General features: G+C 35.1%; 1 protein-coding gene across 7 annotated transcripts in view; it reads left to right on the top strand.

Moving 5' to 3' along the window:
* Nucleotides 1-24,850, top strand: part of Ipk1 (Inositol phosphate kinase 1) — a 248,619-nt gene that overhangs the window by 156,971 nt on the left and 66,798 nt on the right. For 3 of the 7 annotated variants that reach the window (XM_078192833.1, XM_078192831.1, XM_078192830.1), the window contains one exon: nt 6,256-6,309. The exons of 3 other annotated variants lie outside the window; for them this stretch is intronic. In XM_078192833.1, the coding sequence (XP_078048959.1) occupies nt 6,256-6,309 (54 nt within the window). Of the gene's footprint in view, nt 1-6,255; nt 6,310-18,674; nt 18,702-24,850 lie in introns of those variants that run through there. One more of the 7 variants, XM_078192832.1, reaches the window with a different exon arrangement.

Below are 24,850 nucleotides of genomic sequence, written 5' to 3'. Positions count from 1 at the left end.
TGTCGTAGGGGTCAGCGTCGGTTGTTGCCCTGGCCCCTTAACGTTGCTTTGCCCGTTCGGTTACTGTCTCTCTCCCACCCCTCTGGCCCTCTCCTTCTATAACGCCATAGAATCGCGATTCTGTTCAACATTAACACACCACTACGATCGTTTCTGTTCCTTTCTCTTCGATGCATATCCATCCCCCCGTAACATCCTTGCAGCTCTTTGATCTGTATTCTCTCTGTTTCTCCCCGCAGCGTCGTCGTCGTCGTAACAATCGGAAAAACTTCCCCGTCTTCGGAGTCGAGCGCTAAGGCAATTGCGAATCATTTCGATGACTGTTTTTGTTCGTAACAGGAAGAGGAAACGAAGTCCGTAATGCCCCGCTGATGGGATTCACAGGTTACACTTGTTCGGGGCGATAAATCAACATGGAGTGTAGCAGATACGATTCGCTGGGGGCTGTTTCGATGGCGAAACCAACGAAAAATGATAAAGTGGGGTTTAAATGTGATTGTAAAAACTGATTCAGCTGTGACATGCACAAACCAACAATCTGTTATTAACGCTTCGATGTCCGCACCAAAAATTTTATACGAGAAAAGGAAAATCTCGAAGCAAATTTGTATGGCATTGCATTTTAAACATTCGTGAGAATTATAATGAAATTAAGATATTATTATGTCGATTAGCACAAAAGTTCAGTCATCAAACGACTTAATTTAAAACAGGGAGATTTCCCTATTCGGTTGACCAAGTGTTAATATAATATAAAACAGATTATGTTATCATATTATCTACTGCCGATAATTTCATAAATTTTAGTCTATAATTTACAGTTAAGAGCTTCTTAATGGATCGCTCGATGGGAGTAGTAATTTCAGTCATGTATCAACAAATCATATGAGTAATATAAATCGATTTATATTACGATATGAATATGAGTTTGGAATTATCTTATAATTAAAGTTGTTCTCTTATATGAAACAATATAATGAAAAACAGATTTTTTCTTGTTCATAGCTGTAGCACCAACAGCAAATGTACAGTCTGTTAAAACATCGTAACGATATTTAATAAACGAGATTCTTGTGATTCGAAACATAGTCAAATATGAAACATTTAATTAGTAAAAGTAAAGTAAATGAAAGGTAAGGAAACGGTAAGCAAACGATATTCGCTAATTTTAAAAGTAACTCGAATGTCGGATATTCAAGATATTGTTGTCCACTGCTCATGAAAACGAAATACGAATTCGATAATCACTGAATTATTAAAAGAAACGTTTCTAAAATTATGGACATTATTAATGTGTTGTGCATGTATATGGTATTATATAGGATACCATTTTTTGAAAGCATAAAAATACGTAAAACGTAATTTGTTAACATAGGAAAACTTATTAACAAAGAATAATGTTCAAAGATTTATAAATTGATTCGATTAACACGTTGACGCCGGCTTGACCCACAGGTCGGTCATACGTGTCAGACCCGTGAGGTGGCGTACATTTGCTTATTTTGCTTGCATTTCACAAAATAGATACTACAACATAGGTTTATGTTATTTTACCTGAACATTATAAACAGATATTCAATAGTAAAAACATAGAAATTCAATATTATAAACTTAAAATAATTATTTAATATTTGTAAATTTCGTGCGCCGACTCACAGAGAAAATCGTGAATATCGATTCCGGCATCAACGTGTTAAAGATGAAACGTTGGAAACAGAAAGGAAGCGAAGTACATAACTGTGCGGCCCGCACAGTGCGGGTTCGTGCAGGTTCTGACTGGTTCGAACTTAACATCGCAGCGCGCGCGCGCTGCTTACTATTCTCCTTGGCAACGAATACATCTTCTTGTATGCACTAAGGTTTCAAAGCAGCGATAGCTGTATAAGGATGTTTCCTCTTGCGGTGAAGATTAGATGAGATTGCTCCCGGCTGAAGTATGTTGATTTAATCTAAGCAAATTGAATTTAACTATTTAATTAGTTAAATTCTAGCATGATATAATAATTCAAATTTATTTCACTGTGTAAACCTAAGTGTCTCAATAATGTGTCTCAACGAAATTCTCAGTTCAAATTTGGAATATTTCCGGTTAGAAAATAATTATCGATAATTAATCAACCTAAGCCACGGTAAACTAGTACGTGTGCATTATGCAAAACTATAAGTGAGAAAATATTCAATTTCAAATTGTATTGCAAGAAAATTGTTTTCACTCTTCCGTTCACACGATTGTACACAATTAAATACAAGCATTTTGTTCATTCGCTAGTGACCTGTCCTTGGATTACCGAAAAAAATTCAGGTCATTTAGCCCAGTTTTATAAAAGTTATTGCGTATTAAAAGATGGGCGAATACTTACGCGAGCAACCGTATGTACTGGAAGAAATAATTTCTGAACGTTTGACCTTTCCAAGTTTTACTGCTCGGCGGAGTCTCCGAGAAACTAATCGTTTCTAAAAAAAAATGTTATTCTCTTGCCAGTAAACAACAGAACGGCGCGCAAATGAGGACAAGGTAAAACGGAAGGAGAAAAAATTGCGCGTATGAAAATGTCAGCGGCTGAGAACGATAGCGCGGAGATATGGCGAAGCGGATGTGGGAACGAAGGGGTGCAGTCGATTGCTGCAAATAAATGTCGAGACAAAATTAAAAGCCAAAAATCTTTTTCATAACAGGATTGTTGCTCCTGTAATTATTTTCGAATGGTTTAATGTAAATACGAAACACTACACAAGTCAGAGTATAAATATTTTTGTTAGATCTTACGTCAACATGTCTGGAGATCTCTTTCATTTTAAATATGGTAACTAAAAGTTCTATCATATGTGAAATAAGAAAGTGAGTTTTTCTTTTATGAAATGTGTTAATAGTTATTTATTACTCTTGTTAGTTTCCAAAATTTAAAAAAAATAAAAATAGCAGAAAGTTAAACGAAAAAAGCATCTTTTTTGAAAATACAATGCAATTTTTTCTCTCTGTCTATAAAATGAGAAACTCGGATTAGAAAACACCTTCGCCAACAGATGCAAGATTACACCAGGCCCGCTTTGTGAAAAGTTGTGAAGTTAGTTGAATGTGACGAAAATTTTCAGAGCAGTCTTGGGATGGACGAAATAATTTAAATATCTGCTTAACCTCTCCAGGGATACTGCCACGTATGTGTACGTTTAGGTTTCTTAAAATTGTGATTATTTTAAGTGTAAAGCAAATGAGAATCAGTTGAAAACCTATTTACTACAGAATCCCCCAGGAATGCTAATAAAACCTCATCGAATGAAATGAAATGGATGATAAATAAAAAAGAAACAATTAAATGGATTGTTCCCTACTATAAAAATTCACACTTGAAAAGGTTAAAGTGTTCATCCATTCATTGAATTCTTACGTTACCTTATGCAGTCTAGGCCACTATGTAACAAAAATTGATTTACTAAAGCGTTCGTACGATTACGCATTCTTAACAACGTAATTCAGTCCTATACAGTTAACCGGTGCTCTAATCGGATCGGAAATTATCTCAGTCAGCCGTTGCGATTGTCGCACGAAATCGTGACGCGATTGAAGGGTTAACACGTTCGAAGCGGATTACGTAAAGCTACGCGTTTTCAACTGACGCTGATTATCGACTGGCGTTAATTCGTGTTATTATATAAAATAGCGGTATTTGTTTACATAAAAATGAAGTTGACCTTGCGAAGTAGAGTTGGACTGATATAATATCGACTATTATGAAAAGTTTTCGTTCGTTATTTTTCTAACACAGCAAAATTTTAATTAGGGGCGCGCGTCCCTTCTTTATTTTTTTCAGATACCGTCTCTTGCAAAAAATCAATTAGAAAAATTAACTTCGAGTACAAATTTATTTCGCGTAGACTTTTGAAACGTCAATATGTATCATGCAATTTTTACAACTTGCTGTTTCTTTTTTTTTCAATTTAGAAATCGATACGAATTTTCAAACAATAGTAAACTTTACTGCGATTTACCAACAATTCAGACTTTAAATTTCATGCATACAGGAGTCAAAATAATAACACTTCTTCTTGGTTCACTTTAAAAATCCAGAACCATTTCGACGATTTGGGTATCCTGCGAACGTTACAGAAGGCCACCCAAATTGGTTCGATCGATCGCGTCACAGGGTCTACTTATTTTTAATAATTGCGAATTAGTCGACACGGTGCGTCAGAATTTCGCAAATGGGAATTGCGGCTTAGCAATAGTGGGACACGGTCGGTGCACCGTCTTGTTAGTTGGAAACTAGGCTCGCTTCAAGCCAGCATGCGTCTTTTGTTTCGACGACAACGTTGCGAAGCCGCTTCTTGACAGTGTCCTGCTACTCTATATCCGAGGAGACAATGACTCTTAAAGAAAGAAGAAAAACAGCGAAAATACTGCAACGAAGTGTCCGAAGCTGTGAGCGATTCAGCGCCTAGCGATGAATGTCTTTTGAAACGGGGGGACCAATTATCCTACGGTTGGCTGGCTCCCTCGCCGGAATCGCTCGACGTGGGACAGTGAACGGGATATTACTCGTCGAGAATGAGAGAAACAGAGCCATAGAAAGAGAGAAAGAGAGAGAGAGAGGGAGAGGGAGAGAGAGAATCTCGTATAACCTGTGCTGTGCTGGCAACGAGCAATCGAAACCGACGGCGAGGCAGTCCTGCGTCTCATCCGCTGATAAAAATAAAATGTTATCTGCTTTAATTGCGTCCTTAGGACACCTGTTAAGGAGTGTTTCTACGTAGCTTGGAACATTGAGAGCAAAACTGCAAATCTAGATGGAAATTAGTGGGCATTATTCGTGTCGTTTCCAAGAAATATTTAACTAAGATAATCATCCGAATATTATCCAATATTTTATTCAAGTAACGGTTGCATTCATTATTCATGATAAATTGTTGTATCTACAATATGTTAGTCAGTCTTCCCTCTTTCAATAATTGTAACAAGTTGACTGCGGATTTCGTGTAATTCAAATTCTCGTAATGTTTTCACAGTATTGTATTTGACTTATTTAATTTCGTCATAAATGTATGAAATCCACACTAATTATTTATGAAAATATTCTACATTGAACATTTATGATTTTGTCGACGCTGCATTCATTTTATTAGCTTTGATAGAAAAGCTGATCAAGCGGTAGGTGCTTAGATCTCTGTACCGATGGTTTAAATCTCGGAAGATTAATATTGCCTTTATTTGCTTCGGCTGCCATCTTTGAAATCGCACAGCATTGGTGGATGCTATTAATCATTCTGTTGCAATTACTACTCCCACGTAATATTGTAATTATTATATGAATATAGACGTACTATATGTCTAGTGTAAACGGCAGGGAATTATTATACATGATGAAGCTATGTTTACTATTAAATAAGCTATATGTGTTTGTTGTTTGTTTCACAATAAAATTTCAGATTCCGAGCAATAGATTTATGTTGAATTATATCTTTGTTGCAATAATACAAGAAAATAAATTTATGGAAGAACTTAGTTTACAAAAGAGTGAATTTAAAACAAAAGAGTAAATGGCGAAAGTGCTTTCTGTGTCTGCCATTGTTACACTGCAGGTTTTATGCATTTATGGCAACATTGTAAGTAGCTGTATTTGAAAATAGAGAAAAGAGTAAAAAATCTAAAAACGATGATGCTTCAATTTTAATGTATAAAATTATTACAGAAAGAATGGAGTATTAAAGTTTTGTTTCGTCAATTTTTATTTTGTACTAAAATTTACAGTCTAATCATTAGCAGAGCTTTGTGATTCACTTATGCATTAAAGAATTTTTTAATTATCAATAACTAGGAACGGACGAAGCCATTGCGATAATATCACGATTCTTAATTTATCTTCTCTGATTAGCTTGCAGAATTATTCTAAAATGTTTCAAGTTTGTGGCCGAACACACCCTACACAGCTTCGTGTTCAACCGATCGTTATTGGAACGCTATTAAACGTTTCTATGAAGAAACCCGATAAAAAACAGCGTTGGCTTGTGCAACTTAGAATTTGACGTTACATCACTCTCGCTGAATCCAATCTACCGAAAAGCTTATTGAAAGTAGGAATTACGTAATTTCTGTTACCGGTCAAAAGTACTAATAATACGTTATATGTTTCGTTTGGTTTTGGATTATGTAATCGGTTACATAACCACCATTATCACTATATCGGGCATTATATTGATCGATACCGATATATTTGTAATAGCAAGTAGCATTGTTACGACGACAATTTCCTTTTGTTTCAGAACTTGAAAATCGACAACTACCGTGCACCGATCCAACGACGTGAACAGACAGAGGTAAGAGAGCTAATGCAGTCTCGCCATAGCATACTGATCAGTGTAGGAAACATTTTAATATCGGATTAACGACTCTATGTTCTAACGCAGCATAGGATATCTAACTTCGTGTCATTAAAAACAGTGCGCGACCGTGTATAGCAGTTTCTCACGAAAGAAAGCTGGACCATGAAAATATTAACAATATTTATATTATCAATAGCAATATTAATAAGAACACATTTATACCGTTTCTGCACGTTAATGATTGATGTGGATTTGAATCAATTGAAAAAAAATGCAAGTTTGAGTAGACTATTTAATACGTTTAGTTTTGATTTCTGTGTTGCAATAGGTTTAAACTATTGAAGAATTATTACAGCACGAAAATATTAAAATACGCATTTTTGTTTTGTGTCGTGTCTGGTCACCTCAGAAATTCCATAATACACGTATATAATTTAAAAAAATTCACTTTAAATATTTTAATTTGTGGTGTTTGAAAATCTTGGTGTTATAACGTGTAATGATATGTAATGATGCTGTAATGGTATATAATTCGCGCTGTTCTTTCATAACCCACTTGTTTCTCTCATTCTTCGTATTTTCCTTTTCTTTCAATCTCCTGCTGCTTCTAATTTGTTTTTCTTCCGCTTCCTCCTGTTTTATCCTCACCACTATGAATTTTATTCGCATTTCATTTTCTTTCTTCACTAATTTATTCTGTTTGCTTTCTTGGTAACGTTTAGGTTACTCGTGTTGTACTTCTACATATCGTGTAAGTTTCATTAATAAATGTAGCTATTCTACCTATCCTACTACCAATATATTTACTAGTTTGTAGTTCTTTTGGTCGCTGGGAACAGTTGTACAGCTTAAAATAAGTAAGACTTTCACTCGGGCAGTAACTATCGAATGAGTGATGAGCGAATGTCACAGGACAATAAAAACTAACTGTACCGTGTTCTTTTAATGATCATTAGCTGAAAGTAATTCGCATTTTCCAAACGTACTTTAAAGCTTCTCTTTCGGAGCAGAAATAATATATTATGCGAAGTTGTACACGTCACTGAAATTGATGACGGCGAGAGATGTCGGCGGAAACGTAAACGGAATTACTATTGATGCCAGCTATTATATTCGAGGCCTTTATGAGAATTTCTCTACAATTGTGAATAACATGTAATTTCGGAATTACGCGAAATCGGTATAACGAATTGAATCCACCACATATCTTCTCGTATTTTTCTATCTATGGTAGAATCTTAACATTTGCATGAAAGGCTGGTCGTTTGTGTGCTCAATGACTTACGAAATTTTCAAACCCATAAATATACTGTAGGACGATTGCAGTTTTTTTTTCTTCAATAATGAGTATATAATGAAAACGGATGATGTAACGTTTTCTCACAAACACTTTGCGAAATATGCAAATCCTGATGACCACAACATTTTTGGAAAAACAACAGAAGATTTTTGTGTAACTTTTCAACAATGCTGTTACATACGCAATTCCTTTATAAGGTATGAAAAAAAGTATCTCGAAGGTTTTGGCAGTATTGTACATGTGTTCCTATTAATATTGTTATTGATAATATCATTGAAATAAATGCTTTGTCATATGATTTTAAACCTATGCTTTATTTTACAAAGTTTAATAAATGTCAAAATTATGCTGTAATTATTAAATAATTTATTATGAAATATTGTTAATATTTTCATGACCCGGCTTTCTTTCGTGAGAAACTGCTGTACGCGATCGCGCACTGTTTTTAATGACAGAAAATTAGATATCCTATGCTGCGTTAGAACATAACGTCGTTAATCCAGCATTAAAATGCTTCCTACACTGATGGCTTGCCTCCTTTTCATCATCGCGAAACTCGTTCGTCTGTATTGGCCGACCGTACTCCCACTACCAGGAAAGTTTCTGCTTCGTTTTTCGTTCCTTTTACGGCGACATGTAACTCCGTTTCACTTGAAACCGAGTCACGCAGCGAAAAGTTCCCATGCGGGACTGCGATCATTAGGATTTACATTAACATTAGTCACTACTGGAGTAACCAAACCCATAGATTTTATTTAACCGCGGTGCTTAAAATTTACTTTCGATTAATTCTTGAACGCTGGACATTTTTGACATAAAGTATAACATACTACTTTTTTACAGACTTTAATGAAACATGTATAAATTTAAATTGATTTTTAGAAATCGGATAGTTAAATAATGGTATGTACACGTTAGGTTTAAATTGATCTGAGCCTATTTGCTATTTTTCATTTATATGTTAATTGAATAGGTAGGATTTACGATATAATTCGTTTTATTCGGGTGATAGAGATTTTAAGAATAAAGAGATGCAAGAAAAGATTTATAATTTCAATGATTGCAGATTACAGATTTTTATTTTCAAAAATTCTCTTCTAAAAATTTGAAGAAGGAAAAAAATTTCTTACATCTTCTAAAAAATTCTTTATAACGACGGATTTCATTAAAGCAACTAATTTTTGATAATATACATGTTTACGATAAATTGATTTTAGAAAGCTACTTAATTAAATGTTTATATTTATTGTATGTAACTCTTCATTGATAAATTGTATCTTCTATACTATAACTAAATTAATTTATAAATAATTCTCGTCTTTTGGTAACTATGATGGGTGGAAAAGGCATAGTGTGAGGCAAAGTTGGGTGAAATTTTATTCGGATAGCGGAGATAAAATAACGATTGACGAATAAAATTTTATTCAACATTAACGGATAAATCAGATTTTATTCGAATAAAAATACACCGTAACAAGAAATTGTTTGCTATTCGAATAAAAATGTATTTATGCAGCAATTCATTTGGAAAATAAGTGATTTGAATATAAATGATAGATTATAATATTATTCCATAGTCCATTAATCAATTTTTTCTATGTCAATTTTAAAAATATAATAAAAAATTAAATATTATTTGAACAAATACATAGAATAATTTCTTACGACTAATAAATATAAAGCCTAATAAATGTGATAATAAATAGTGAATAATTTTTATTCTAGTAAAATAAGAATTCATTCGAATAATTATTTTAGATGATTGTTTATTCGAAATGTTACGTTGAGAAATCTACAATATGTGGTACTGTCCATTGCTCTGAAGGAATTAGTCATTTCGGTTGAGGGGCAAGGGAGGTATCCCGCTAGCTTCGCCTGACCTGTACGCCCGTAGTCCCCATTTTTTCTGACCTCGCGAAATCCACTTCTGTTGGTGAACAAGGAAGCCAATAAACTAATCCGTGCGAGGAGTAAGGAGGATCGATCGCTCCACCTAATCGTGTTTCTTGTTCAGCGCGTAACTTAGCCATTAATAATCAAAAGTCCGGAATCAAAACGAAATGGAAGAGGCTAGGTGGAGCAGGCGACCGATCCTCCTTGCTCCTTGTCCCTTGCGTCATTCAGTTTATGCGTAGTATTTCATTTCCTCGTACGTCGATATTACCTTCAGCTTCTTAACGTTGTACGTTAACGTAGTCGTAACATAGCCGTAAAATTCCTGTACTTGAATAATACATTGTAAGCAAACATATACTTTATAAACATTGAGCATATGTTTAAGACGTGTATGATAACCGTTTAGAAAAATGGTATTATACAACATAAATATAAAAAATATGTGTATACTACAACACATTTGCTGTATAATGCGATGAAAAATCGACCAAGATGTTAATGAGTAATTACAAATAATCATGTGTTCATCAGAGGAATCTGAAGTTAACGCCTTAGGAATAAGTCAACGCTCTCGCGTCTTGTACTTGTTGCGCCTGTTTCATTTTGTTTCGATTGTTCTACGCCTCCTAACTATCGTCGCACGTCTCGCTCACTCGTGGCCATGTAAATACATACATACACACAGAAACACATATACATGTAAAGTACAGGCAAACGCGTGAATATGCCCCTAGACGAAAATGTCAACCACGAGGAAGCTAAGTGGTGACGGGATCAGGAAGCGTTGTTTGTTTACAATCGGCCAGGCTCGTGTCCTTCATTTTCTGAAAATTAGGGCTAATAGGAAGGACTCATATCTGCTATTAAGCTTTTGACTACTGTTGGCGCCTATTGGCATCCAACACATGTTGGCTTCCCGGTACTATAGGCGCCAATAGGCGTCAAGATCAAATTTCCACCCCGTTTATTATTAAATTTGATTAATTATATATTGTGCAATATTTATGTTATATATTGTAAAAAAATCTTAATATTATTCTTCACTTCAAGTAATATTGGTTTAATGTAACAGAATTCAATATTTTAAATATTTTATTATACTTCCTCAGAAATGCTTGTCTAACGAAAAACTACGGCCGTGCCAAAGTCTGCCGTAGCCAAAGGGTTAAGGAAAGCGTGTTTATCCTATTTCTGCGAGGACGTTAATATGGATAGGTTGGTGGGAATTCGGTGCTACTATTTTCTCAACTGTCTTCTTCCGAGTAACGGACAGTATATATGTATAAAAAATGTGAATGTGCATAAACTTCCGCAGTCTGTGAATCGCTAAATTACATACATTCATGCATTTATGGTACGTGTATATCTTATGTATGAAATTAAGAACACCTTTGTTTTATGGTAAACAATACCTAGCTCACTATTCGCGCATCATCGGTTGGAGCCGAACCGTTCCTAGCAACGTGATTGAAAGGGTATATACCACACCTGCACAGTACTAGAAATGTGAAGGGTATACCTGCACCTTTGTGCCGTAATCGAGCGCGTGTTTCTGGCCTTTTATTAACAACTTCAACCGTTTTAGTGCCAGAGGTTTTTAAAAATCCGTGTTGCTATAAAAATCTAAAAATCCACTGCTATGCAGCGTGATAGCGTTTCGTTCATTTATCTACCAATAATGCCGATCAACACGATTTTTATTAAATAAAAACAGCTTATTTATTCAGGTGGTTTATAACTACTTGCAAAAAAATAGTATTTAGGAGAGAAAAATTCTGATATGACTCGCGCTGAACTACATTCGGAACCAAGCGCGTTGTAAATTGACGATTGTGACCAGACATCGCAGCACATTTCACCACAGTACGCGAACAGCGTGACAGCGCTGCGTGGCGCTAAAATGGTTAACATGAATTATCTGAAAAAATATAAGTTGGCTGCCTCCAAAACCGGGCATCATTGGATTTAGTTTTATTACTGTAACGAACTGTGAATTTCAACCCTGAGGACCACCCTTTTTTAGCACAAAATTTTTTTTACCTGAGTTAAGCTCGTCGCAATGAAGTGATTGACTAAAACTGTTATTGTATTATATGCTTCAATATACATATATATTCTGAGAGAGAGAGGAAGAGGGAGAGTTGCTGTATAACTCTATGCAGAAGAAACAGAAAGAGAACGTTTTGTCTTGGAACTGTTAGTAGGATTTATCATTGAAGCTAGTTCACATTCTTTTCACAAGAAAAGTCAAATTTGATATCTGTATATACTAATTAACTCAAATTTCACACTTTTGAAAAATGATATCTGTGGTATCGTCCGTACCGGCTAGATTTAAATATTTAGTATCAATTTTAAAATCTGTTTCCACTGAATGGTGAACACCAAATTAATGATTTTCTATCGCTACTAATCAATGCGACGACATTATAACTAGGTTCGCTGACTCTTTTCTTAAACATAAGAAAATAAAATGTCCCGCGCATCGAGACATAAGTTTCCACCTTTCGCAAATAGTAAATCGTGCACGGCATCTCGCATTTACCATAAATTCCAAGGAAAAATTCCAAATTTATGAAAATCGTAGACCGTGTAATTGAGAAATATGGGATACTCGGTCATCGTTGCGCGCACGGACGCCATGTTTCAGTTACTTGTACGCAAGATTTATGGTAGGGTAAGTCTGAATTTCTCTTCTGTCCGAGCATTACCATTCTTAAACGGCACAGTAGATACCGTCCGGGTGGTCCTTAAGAAAAAGGTGGAAAAAGCGGGTAAGTTTCGAAGAGGCAGGTAGTTTTACGCATCTGCCTGTCATGAATTTCCGGCACAGGTAATTGATACCTGTCGTCGAAAATCTTCCGCAGTTGGCCAACATTCCAGTTTGACGTTATGTATTGTAAATGGTTTTCGTCTTCTATTCTTAGAACTTAATAAGAATCAAACTCTGTGCTATAGAATAATTATGTAGAGAATAATAGAGTGGTTTGTATATGTATATGCATGACACAGTAAAAAGACAATCGATATGTTAATACATTCTCGTAGTTTGCATAATTAATCGTTCCATCTTATGACAAGCAACCTAATTTATTTCGCGCTATGTATCCGCGTAATTAATGATGATATATAGGGTGTGCAGATTTTAATGCATTTATGCTACCATGATGATATTTTAAACACAACGAAACGTATAAATTAACGTGATATAATAGCATTTTTATATTCTTTTTGCAATGAGTAATCTTTTTTGTTGATGAAGGTAATTCTTTAATTCTAATGTATGTAAAGTCTAATTGTATTATAAATATATATATATTAGTATAAAGATAAATTTGAATATATTACTGTAATACATATTGTATTATTAATGTAGTACATACTGATATTTATCTTTATTTAAGATATTGATATTTATATGGTACATATTAGAAACTTAATTATCTAAATATGAAAACGCCAAAATTACTGTAAATATCAAAAAGAAATCTAGATATTAATGAAAAAATAAGAAATATACATATAATACATTCATTATACGTATACATTATGGTTATGATCCTAGCATTAGCCAAATAATAATATTTCTTTATCTGACATTATTATTAAGATTCGTTCATTTTTTGACATTGAAAAATTTGGAAAGTACGATATCGTTTATAAAAATATAAAAAATGGTCAGAATAATCGAGGTAAGGAACACGCAAAATAATACTACCACGTTAAGATTGAGTGTACTATCGACAGCATAAATTACTTTCTTTTATACATATATTCGCGATTTGTGACTGTAACGCAACCACTTCGTACATATATATCAGTACTTCTATCACTGTGGCTATTTTTTCGTTATAATCGAAAGTTGGACTATTGATTCGATTATATAACAAGTGTTTCTAAAATCGTAAGAGAAAAAAGATATATGAGATTTCGGTTAATAAAAATATGATTAGAACCAGTTCAGAGGCATATTAAAGTTCAACGGATAACAGCGTGTTCGGTGCACCGCTGCGAATATTTCTACGCTTGCGTTCCTTTTCTATGCAGATATTATTTCGCGCGGGCGTGTTTGCGTGTCCACGATAATCCTATCATTGACTTCCACGTCTGGGATTTCGACATCGCGCTCGCAAAGTTTGATTTCCACGCTCGAATTGCCTTGTTCCGGAACACGAGGAAATAAACATTTGAATTTCATTTGCATTGCAAAGTTTGTATAACCTTACTTTAGCCGATTATTTTCAGGAATCCCAAACGGTATTCACGCTTGTCCCCGGTCCAGTTAACGAATACTGAAGTTTTCTAACTGTTTCACTTTAACAGAAAAATTTGATAAATACTTGTAAACACATTCGTTTCCATTCCCAACTTGTCAACTTTTGCTTCGCTCTCTCATTTCAATACTAACATAGATACAATTCTTTTATTTGCTTTACAATTTCTTCAATTACCAGTTTTCTTACGATTGTTTAGGAATGGATGTCTTTCGTTAACAATTCGTTAATGAATCGTTAACGGGCTTTCTAATGACGATAATAATCAAATCTACGCTACGCCGAGTATTGCTCAGCCTTGAAAACTGGCATGCGATGTCAATCGCAAACAATATTCGAAGTATGTAATTAGAATATTTCGCTGCGTACACATCGTGATAAAAGTTTCAAGTCACTCGTCCGAAATCCTACTTGGCGTAATTCCGGAATATTTCATGCAATACATTCTATACTAAATTGATCTGCTTTATAACAGTATTGTTGTTAGCATGAAAAATAATCAATTCCACCTAGTAAAACTCTTCCAACTTTCTTCATAAACGCAATATTCAGATGAAGTTAGCGTAACTTCTTATTTGCCACACTGTTGAATAAATGTGCCTAAGAGATAACGTATTTACCGAATCAAAATTTGATCTTTTATCTTGTATACATATAATTTGTAAACGTTTCACAATCACGGTACAATATAAAAGAAATTTTTCAAATAAAAATTCTAACATTTATTATTATTAAAAAGTAATTATTAGATGTTGATTATTATTGAAAAGCTCCCTCCCTTCTTGGAGAACTCGACGATATCATTTACAATTGAAATTATATTTTTGAATAAGACGTCAATGTTATTATTCTAAATAATTTATTTAGATCCATATAAGGTAATAAACAATTGACTGCGAACTTTTATTCTGTAGTGTACGATAACGTCAATTTACATTTTGGCTTGACGTAACGCGATTCATCGTATTCGATTGATACGAAAATATGTTATTTAAAATTCAGATGATCCGCTGACGATCGTACGATCAGTGAAAAACAAAAGCTTTTTCTTCCTACCCGCGCGATAGTAGGCCACGCCGCGAACAACAAGCGTCGTGCAACGTTTATGGTTATCCTGGGATACGCACTTTTATTCTCCGAACTTTCATAGTTCTCGGCTTGTCGGCGCAACACTGGCCTCGATAAACCGAGATAATCCCGTTTCGTACGCTCGTCTTATATTTTTCAACCGCTTCGGTTATCAGCTGTGTAACAACGCAACATTCGGAAACGATTAACGCCAAGCCTAACTCGACTTTGTGGTTATCGGTAACGCGAACGGAGAGTGTCGAAACACACCTTCGACACGCACGGTGCATCGATTGGAGGAGAGTTCGAAACGAACATGGAATTCCAATAGTTACGAATTCGCTGAGAACGGGTTCTGTAAATGTCGATTCTGCTACAGTACGAATGAAAAATGGACAACAGCTTACCGTTACGATGCACAGTGGAGCAATAGGTCCAAACGCTGAGCAAAATACGACTCCTCAAATTCCTCAAACGATTTTGAGTTATTGTAATACAGTAGAGAATAAAACCGAGTAAAGACTTTTTAAAATGTTCTAACCTTCTTGAAAATGGTTTAAGTCACTTGGATCTTCTCTGTAAATGTTTGAGGGACTAGTTCACTGTGCATTGATTACAATTCTTTTTTTACATAAATTCTCGTTTTTGCACTTTTTCTCAGTAACTTATACGTATGCTAAAAATTTCTTTCACATCAGTTGACGCATTAAACTTTTCGATTGAAATTGACGAGAGACGACGATTTTCGCGATCTTTAATTGTTTACAGCTCATGTCAATCGGTCAACTGATTCCGATAAAATGATTAGCATACATGTAAGTTGCAGAACATTTACAACAATTTTTGACTAGGCTCGCCGTAATTGTGAAGAAATAATTACGTTAAGGATCCCTTCGTTATTAAATAATATATCGGAAAATCGTGACAATATTATATACGGAAAGTCGGATGATCAGCTGTTTAGATATTATTTTGGACTAATTTCCGTTATTTTAACTGTACAGTTATCACCGTACAACACTTTTCGAGCCCGACCTCTGACTCCAGAAAATATCTTGCCGCGTATATTGATTCTCGGCGAACTTGCCAAACCCGTTCATTACGTTTCTAAATTCAAAAAAGAATTAAAAGTCGTTTTGTATATAACCAACTAACGCAAAGGAAATAGCGTCAATACAAAATTTTTCATTTAGGCAAATAACAAACTGCCTGGATAGTACGTACGATAATGCGTACGAAACGATTCTGGATTCTCCAGTTAGCAATTTTTTTCGTTTCATTTGAACGAAATTATTTGTTAAATATACCAGAGATTGGTGACTAGATTGTTAAACTCATGCAATGCTAGCTCTTTACGTCAGCTTGTTTTATTATCGCATCATCCGTACATCTAGCAGTCTATGCGAATTAACTCAATAACATATAATTCCCGCTGAAGCCGTCTTAAGACAGGATATGTACAATCTTCACTGTAAAAGACTATTAAATACACTACGTCATCAACTACAGATATTGTCAGCTAATTATACGAGGTGTGCCTTTAATGCAATGGGTCTGACGTTACATAATTTGTTGTAACAATTAAATTGTACAGTAACATTATCCCCTTCGAGGTGATTTGTTTGAGAAACCACGTACCACTGGCAACGTTGTCCTCACTCTCACAAGAGTAGCGACATTATCAAAACGTCTTCAGTGGATACTGCTTGCAGTTAATTTTTTACGACGATCTTGATGTTGATATTACGTAATGCAATATAACTTTAACGTTTGAAAGACGAATCTTATTGACAAAAAATATAGTATACTCAAGATCTTTGGAATATTATTCATAACTATGTGTCAACATATTTTTTAAGGTGCTCTCTTTAGTCACGTTGATTGAAATAAATTACAATGAAACTGTGATTTATCCAACATCATACATGTGGATTCCCGTAGATTTCGACGTGTTAATTTTCGAATCTGATCGCATAATTTATTTACCACTTCAGGATTTTGAAAAAATATCGATTTGAGTGAAAAACTGATATGATCCATAAATCTTATAATTATATAAATTCTTTGTATCACATAAGCTCACAAAAATTGCACCGGCATTGCAACTTGAATTTTGAGTTTCGTTAGTTTCGTTCGGCTAGGGAGCACTGTGGGAAATACTGTATGCTGGAGCCTCCTACGGATCGATGAAGCTCGACGACTCGAGTTCTCTCCGTGGCTCGAGGTCTTCCACGGTTCGAGCCCAAAAAGCTTAATGACCCAACGCCCAACACCAGCGCGGTCCCTTCAATTATTAATTTCCTCGTCAAACGTTTCCGATGAATAGATGCATCATATGACGGGCTATATGTGCACCCTCCTCCCTCCACAAATATTAGGACACTAACAGAAAATGAAATAGATTTGAAAAACCAATAAGAAATTCTCGTCATTGTCCAGTTTATTTCAAACTTGATTGTATATAACTGTAGCAGATAGATTACATATACATTATATATTATTATCATTGTTATTCTTACTGTTATTGCATTGTCCACGCACAGAAATTTTTTAATATCTATCGCTTTTTATTAGTTAACGGTATATTATTTGATTAAGATTCAGTCATGTATCTTATCGATTATGTATAATTTTATATGTTCAGGCAGATATTTCATGTTCATATTTTACGTATGTTAATTGCATATTTCTACATATTTTGAACGCATAAACGGCCGTAGTCCAGTAATTACCATATAAACACGTAATTTGTAGGTCTATGTTTCTCGGAATAGAATAGTTCAATAGTTTACTGTAGTTTCATTTTTAATTATATTCAGTAACAAACAAATTTGCTATTTTAACTTCGCAGTGCGTTTAAGCGCAATTATAGCATACCACACATAATTGTTACATGCGTTGCTCTATTTCTCTATAGCTTCATGCGTTACATTTACATATTTTATATACTTATGTAAATTGCATATTTCTATTTCAAGAGAATAATCGTTCGCAGGCTGTTCATTAAAATTCCAACGTTTCGAAGATTAAAATCCTTGAGAATTAAATTAATTGTTGCATTATTTGCTTCAATATAAGGAGTGAAATAAAATCATGTAATTTCTAAATATAATTTCTCAATGTAAAGAGATTAACTAAATGTCATATGTCTATTTTCTATTCATATTTTATATTTCAAATTTCTATTTCCAATCTGGAAATATACAGATACGGAGTTTCGTTAAGTTATTGTTCAAATATCACTTAAATGTAATCATTTGTAAAAGTGGCATGGAGTCTAAAATTACGTACGTGTACGTGTATGTCTTTCTTAAAACTTAAAATTACTATTTAACAGAAAAGGAAAATTTCAATTTTCAAAATTTTTTAAAATGTCCTATTGTAAGGTATGTATGTGTGTATCTAAATGTAAGTTCAATTATACAATTGAATCGAATACAGAGCTTGAGCTTTTTTGGGAAAGCGCAAGGAGATCAAGAAAACGCGTTCGGCTTCGTAGACGCACGTTGCTAACTATGTAATTCAACATTGTCCGTTCTAAAACGAAAGCCCCTGATTCAAAGTTATCGATTGCGTCACGAAAGGAAAGACGCCTTCCTTTCTCGGCGTCGTCGTCCGCCGCTGCTTCTGCTCCCTTATCGTGGAATTGCCAGCCTTTTCTCGTGCTTTTTCATCGCCAGGTAGTCCCTTCGGTGCATTGTCACTTCGTCGAGTGTACTTGGCTTTGCAGAGTCATTTGCGCACGTAGCTTGAAGAAATGGCGTCTCTCGTGGATTTTGTCTGTCGACGAGAGAGTTTGTTTCGGACATCAGCGTTCCGAGCATACCTGCGTTTCAACTATTTATAAGGTAAAATAAAATAACAATGCAGAATTATTATACATTGCATTTGGTCTCCTCTTTAATGTATAGGGCGTGCAAACTCTGTCCTTATATCTATGTATTTATAGTTATATTTATATTTATAGTTAGCTGCTTTGACAATAAGGGCACTTTAGTTTAATATTCTATATATATATATTATAAGTTAAATATTCTATATGTATATTATTATTAATACCATAATATTATTATTATATTGTGTACAAAACAGATATAAAATATGGCTGAAGAAATTTTAATATATCTCGAGAAGCTATCGTCTCCATATTTTACCAGAATTTATAGAAAGGACTATTAATATATCGATAAATGTTCCTATTCTAAAAGTTTGCATGGTTACGTATATCGTCCATTTACTGAATAGAAGTCACGTAATCGCGTAACAAGTGGATTCATGGTTCGAAGTGAAAATAACCCCTTAGCACGTTGATCGCCGCGCGACCATATCGCACATAATACAATCAATCCATACCTAAAAATAAATTTCCATGTCGACACGAGTTACGAATATTTGCCGAATTTGCTAAGGACTTGTTCAATGAATGATCATAAATATATATGAACTTCTCAATTTTTATTTAATTAAGTCAATTAGTCCGGCGTTGTAGAATTTTTATGGTTGCTGATTCAGCGGTCTACGCGGCGAAAAAGCTTAGTGCTTCAGTTTAGTTTCTTCTGGTTTAATCGAATTTACTATAGGTTTGTTTCCTTTTATCTTGTTTCGTTAATTTAGTTTGCTCATTCTGGATTCATTCAATGTAACGAGATCTGCGTTCCATACAACGTAGGAAGCGACTAATATCGATTAGAAATATTGCGGCATTAGACGGTGTCATTAACCCGGCGTCGGTATGGTAGTGTACGGCATACCCTACCGATTGTTAAATTGTCAGTCAGCTTCGAATAAAATGACGACAATATTAACAATAATAATACACAATGCGTATCCTTATACTTTTTACAACATTATCAACGAATCCATCGTTTGAATGAAAAATCTCCAAGTATCGTACACGTATATGCTTTTCTTACACTAGTAACACAGGGATTGGTTCTCTACATTCTTAAATACTATCGATAAGTTACTCTGATTTGTTGCTGCCATTTAACAAGTTTAGTAGAACGATATCGAATCTCAGATATAGTTGCACTGAAAGGTTAGAACTGTTCGAGGAGAATTGCTACCGACGATATTCTTTTCTTCGCCGTTTCTCACGTAGTTTCCTTGTCACGTGTACCAATACAAGCTTGATAGATTACGCGTTGCGTCATGTTCCATGGCGTTGTAAAAGCAGGTTTTCAGTGTTCCTACGTTTGACGGCCAGGCAACGGAGAAAGCGATTATACTCTCTTACTGGCGTCTATCATTAGCAACAAGTCGCGTCGTTCTGTTTTAGAAAAAGCGAACAGCACTGAAACGAATAATACCATTTATCGTATTATTACTATCTAGACCACAATGCTTTTGCGTTCAACTTTGAACAGTATTACTTTCTTCGACGGGAACGAGTATACTTCATCGTTCTTCGTAAATGTATTTTATGCTTAGACGCGTAAACCTACAAACTGGACTTTTAAACTGTAATTATTGCGCTGCGGACGTTTATGCTTTTGAAATCTCATGCAAAAATATGCAATTGGCATATGCGCGGCAGCTATTATAACAAGTAGTATATTGATTGTCTACAGATTGTCTACGCATGATGCTGATGTCGTTGGAGTACATTTAAATACGTTGCAATGGCGGACTTTGATTTTTATTATTCCGGAATATTGCAAATTCTCGCCAGTTATCTTACAGTTTGTAAACAAAAGTGGACAATTTGGTTGGAGAACGAATCGCTGATGGTCAACAACTGTAAAAACGAGCCGCCGGGCTCGAATAATTGTATATTCTCTTCCCAAATTGTCCATTTTTGCTTACAAGCTGATGCACAATTGGAGAGAATTCGCTGCATATTGCAAAATTAACATTTTAATTTCACAATTTTCGTCGATAGTGTTGAATAATAATTTGACGAAATCAATGAATCTCATTTCAATATGAATATCCATTGTGAATGTTGTCAGCAATATTGAATTTAACGAGACTCTGATTTCAATCTCTACAAGCTGATTAAAAGATTCAACACGTAACATGGAATTTTCGATGTACACACAATAAATATACATGATGTGTAAGCAATATATTTATCCAACGAAGATAATATGTGCCAATTCAATATGCAAAGTATTCGAAATAAATTGTATTATTTGAAATCATCTGACGACTAGAAAAAACTCTGTCTACGGCTCACTTGTATTAAACTCTATTGTATTTGCATAAAGATACGCCATCTAGTAATTACGTTTTTCAATTCAGGCAGATTCTTACCTAATTGGTAGAGTTAACGAATTGAAATGCTTGTTAATTTTTTATTCCCTGAGGCTTAGCTTTATAGCTACAATAAAACATGCGATAGCGGACTTTTACCATACAACTTACCAGCGGTTATTTCACAATATAAAATATAAAAAAGGGACATAATTCATCGCTTATTAACCACCATCATAAATTCTTCAGTAGCAATAACCATTTGAATTTTGAGTGATCAAACCACCGCCTTAACGTAATCTAATAATTTCCTTTCTGATTATTATTTGAACCGTGACACTGATTCCTAGATCGCGCAGTTATTGACAATCACATTAATCGGATTTTGGCCGATCACGTGCTAACAACGCGTATTTAGCATATGAAACGAAAGTGTGATAAAAATCGGTGAAACTAATTAACGAACAGCGTTGTAATTATCCGACATAAATTGTGTTACTGTTATGAAACTCAAACTAAACGGAGACACATTGCCTCGCTGAAGAATCGTCAATTTTCATTCCAAGAAATAGAAGGCAAATTATTTATGTTTATTTAAAGTTCATTTCATCCCATTGTACCGAGAATTGGCAGCGTTCATAATAATGTTTCATTGTCTATTTCCTGTACCTACATTCATCTTTGTTCTCTGTGCACTGGCTACAAATAATTTATTTCGAAATTCATTACGTATGTGACTGTGTTTGTTCTGTCTGTGATTTTGTTATTATTCAATTTTATTGGAATTTGTATAACGTACTAATGAGTTATAATAAATGATTAGTTTCGTGGATAAAACTGAATCGCAAATCATATAAACGATAACCGTAACCTTCACAAATATCCGATACAAATCTCTTCTCATTATTTAAAAATAGCTCTTGATATCAAGTTTTGAAATTTTCGTCGCCTTACATACGTACATTTAACAAAATTTAAACAAATTTAAACTCAACAAAATTACACGCCGCGTCATGACGCAATATTTAATATATAATATATGATGAATATATGAATATATAATATGTAATATGTAATCATAATATTACTAACGTTGAATTCTGTTAATTTTTACTCCAAATCAATTTACGAAAAACCAGAATTTGCCACTATATTCATAAAAGTCGACAAAATTATTCAGCGCGTTATCATCGGACTGCGGAGCCTTACGAAAATACTTATTCTTGCGCAATATTTTACAAAAATGAAAACTATACAGGAAAGTTTCCCGTAAATTTTGAATTTATACCTTTGCTTATACTTTAAAGATCTGTATAGTGATGCAACCGCACAGGACACCGGTATCATATCTGCCCGCGGTCACTAAAGGTTGCATTCGCTTCGAAATGAAAATTTTATTGGATCTCTGATTAGACGTTACAAGACAAACCCGGTGGCGACGGCCGACTTCCTGCCGCGCCGTAAGCTCGTTCTCGAAAGAAAATCGCCGTAGCGTAACCATAAACGATACGCGGTGTTCTCTTTATGCAACCGACTCACGGAAAGTTCCGAGCTTTTTTAAGCGGTACACTCATGCGAGCCTCCTCTTACGTGTATGCCGGCTGGCTGGGCGTGAACGCTCCATTTCCAATTTACACGAGGCGAGCGCGAGTCGTCGCGAAAAGCGAGCGCGATACGTCGCGTCACGTCGCGACTCCAGCAGACGCCTCGCGCGTTTCCAACGACGAGTTTCGCAAGCTCGCCGGTCGTTAACCTTACGCGAAAATGGATAAGACTATGGCAACGTCGTCGTCGCTCTTTATAGACTCCGAAACGCTCGGCGAGCACGAGTGCATTTAAATGCGCGTTGCAGGGGTTACGCACACCTGGAGCACCGGAGAATAAACCAGTACGCGCACGAATATATTATCTATGAAGAATAACGCGCAGGGGGTCTTCGAAGTTGTGGTACAGTCGCGGGAGATCGCGATTGTATGCGCGTGCAAAAAAATATAAGCTGAGAGCGTGCGGCAGAATTCTTTTATAGGGGACTTTGTTTTCAAGATAATTCGACGCGAACGTTGTTATCTTGGCCCATTGTATGTAGAGATTTTATTGTATCTTCTTGATTTATTTTTCCGGGTAGAAATGCGCGTGGCATCAAGATTCTAGGAAAACCCTGGGCGGTTTGTCAAGATGCTTTAACGATTCCGCATAATGCTACGTTTAGTTGTTAGTGCCAGGCTATGATTAACATGTGGCAACATGGGAACGGAATGATTATCCGTGAAGGAGGGTTCTTAACCCCGTAACGTCCGCCTATGTCACGGATCCAATTGTTCTTTGTTACTCGATTAACGAGGAACAGTTTTAATCGTTGCCGATTTGATTGACTTTAAACCTACCAAATGCTGGACTGTTTCTTAAACTTTGAGCAAAATTTTTAAATTCAGTGTTTTCGCTTCTCCTCAACTTACTGCACGACATTTTCTATAGTATGTAGCCTATTTAATATTTCAATATTCATACCGCGTCTTATTGCTGTAAAATCACCTAAAAAGTAATGGTGTTTATATGTTTTAGTTACTATAATAACGAATGACGTATGTCATACTTGAAATTGCATCGAAAAATGATATTCTTGTGAAAAGAGATATTCTTTTTCTTCACCAAATGCAATAAAATGAAATTATCACAATAATTGAGTATTGGGGTCCACCTCTATTTTCAACGATTTCAAATATTTGTTTTTCCATACTTTCAAGAAGACTTGCTGTTTTTTGTTTCGGAGGAAACATAATCTGTCCTAAAAAGATACGTCGTTTCGCAATACAATTTTGAACATGGCGTATCTTACTTATTATTACATATATTCATTACTGTGTATAAAAACTGAATACTTTTTTGTGTTTTTTAAATTATGAGACGCAGCGTATCTATTTCGTTCTATCGTTTTTGCTAATAATAATCGTTCTCTGCCGTTATTTGAATAGTGAGTGTAATATTATTCAAATAATAATGTGAATAATCGTTGGCTGTTTTTTTTCTGCAATTCGATAAGAACATATTTATACGAATACAGTCATGGTCAGTGCAATTTCAATTTTCTACTATTTAGTTGCGCATCGATGATCATTTTGCCAAGAAGTAATAAATAAGTAATAAATATTTCTGATGCAATATTTGAAAAAAAATATGGAATAAATCCATAATAGTGACAATAAAAAGAGTATACATATTCTACTATTTTTATTCGGATCAATTTTCTTTTGTACGAATCCCTGTACAAGTAAATTCTTATTCGAAAAAATTTGTATCTAGATCAAAATTTTAATTCGATTTGATGCTTTACCCGATCGCGTCGAATAAAATCGCGTTCGTTGGTTATTTATCCGCTGTCGAACAGAATTCGATAATTCTAGCGTGAAGCTTCAAAGTCTGCCGTTCCCCTAATTGTGAGTGCGTTTGGAAGATTATTTACCGACGGCAGTCTCGCCGCCGATGCGTCGCGACGATAGTCCCTCTCGTCGTTGCCGGGAACTGAAAAACTCGGTAGCGAGCATAGCCGAGTGATAATCTCGTTAGAAGGCCAGTTATCTCGTTACACGGTTCGTGTACGTCGAAGCCTAGAAGATGGAAAGAGAGCAAGAACGCGAGCTCTGTTGCAGAGGCGCAACACGAGCTGTGCGTGCACGTGCATACGATCGCCATAACTCGCACGTGCAAATTTTCCATTTACATTATGATGTTCCGTTAACGTCACGTTCCTGTAATCTCTCATGTTAATTTTCCCCATAACAATTCGTCCTACGGTAACAAATCT

This window comes from Augochlora pura, chromosome 10 (assembly GCF_028453695.1).
Source record: "Augochlora pura isolate Apur16 chromosome 10, APUR_v2.2.1, whole genome shotgun sequence".
Classification (NCBI taxonomy): domain Eukaryota; kingdom Metazoa; phylum Arthropoda; class Insecta; order Hymenoptera; family Halictidae; genus Augochlora; species Augochlora pura.
The sequence above is the reverse complement of the archived record's forward strand: the minus strand, read 5'-3'. Positions and strand labels throughout refer to the sequence as shown.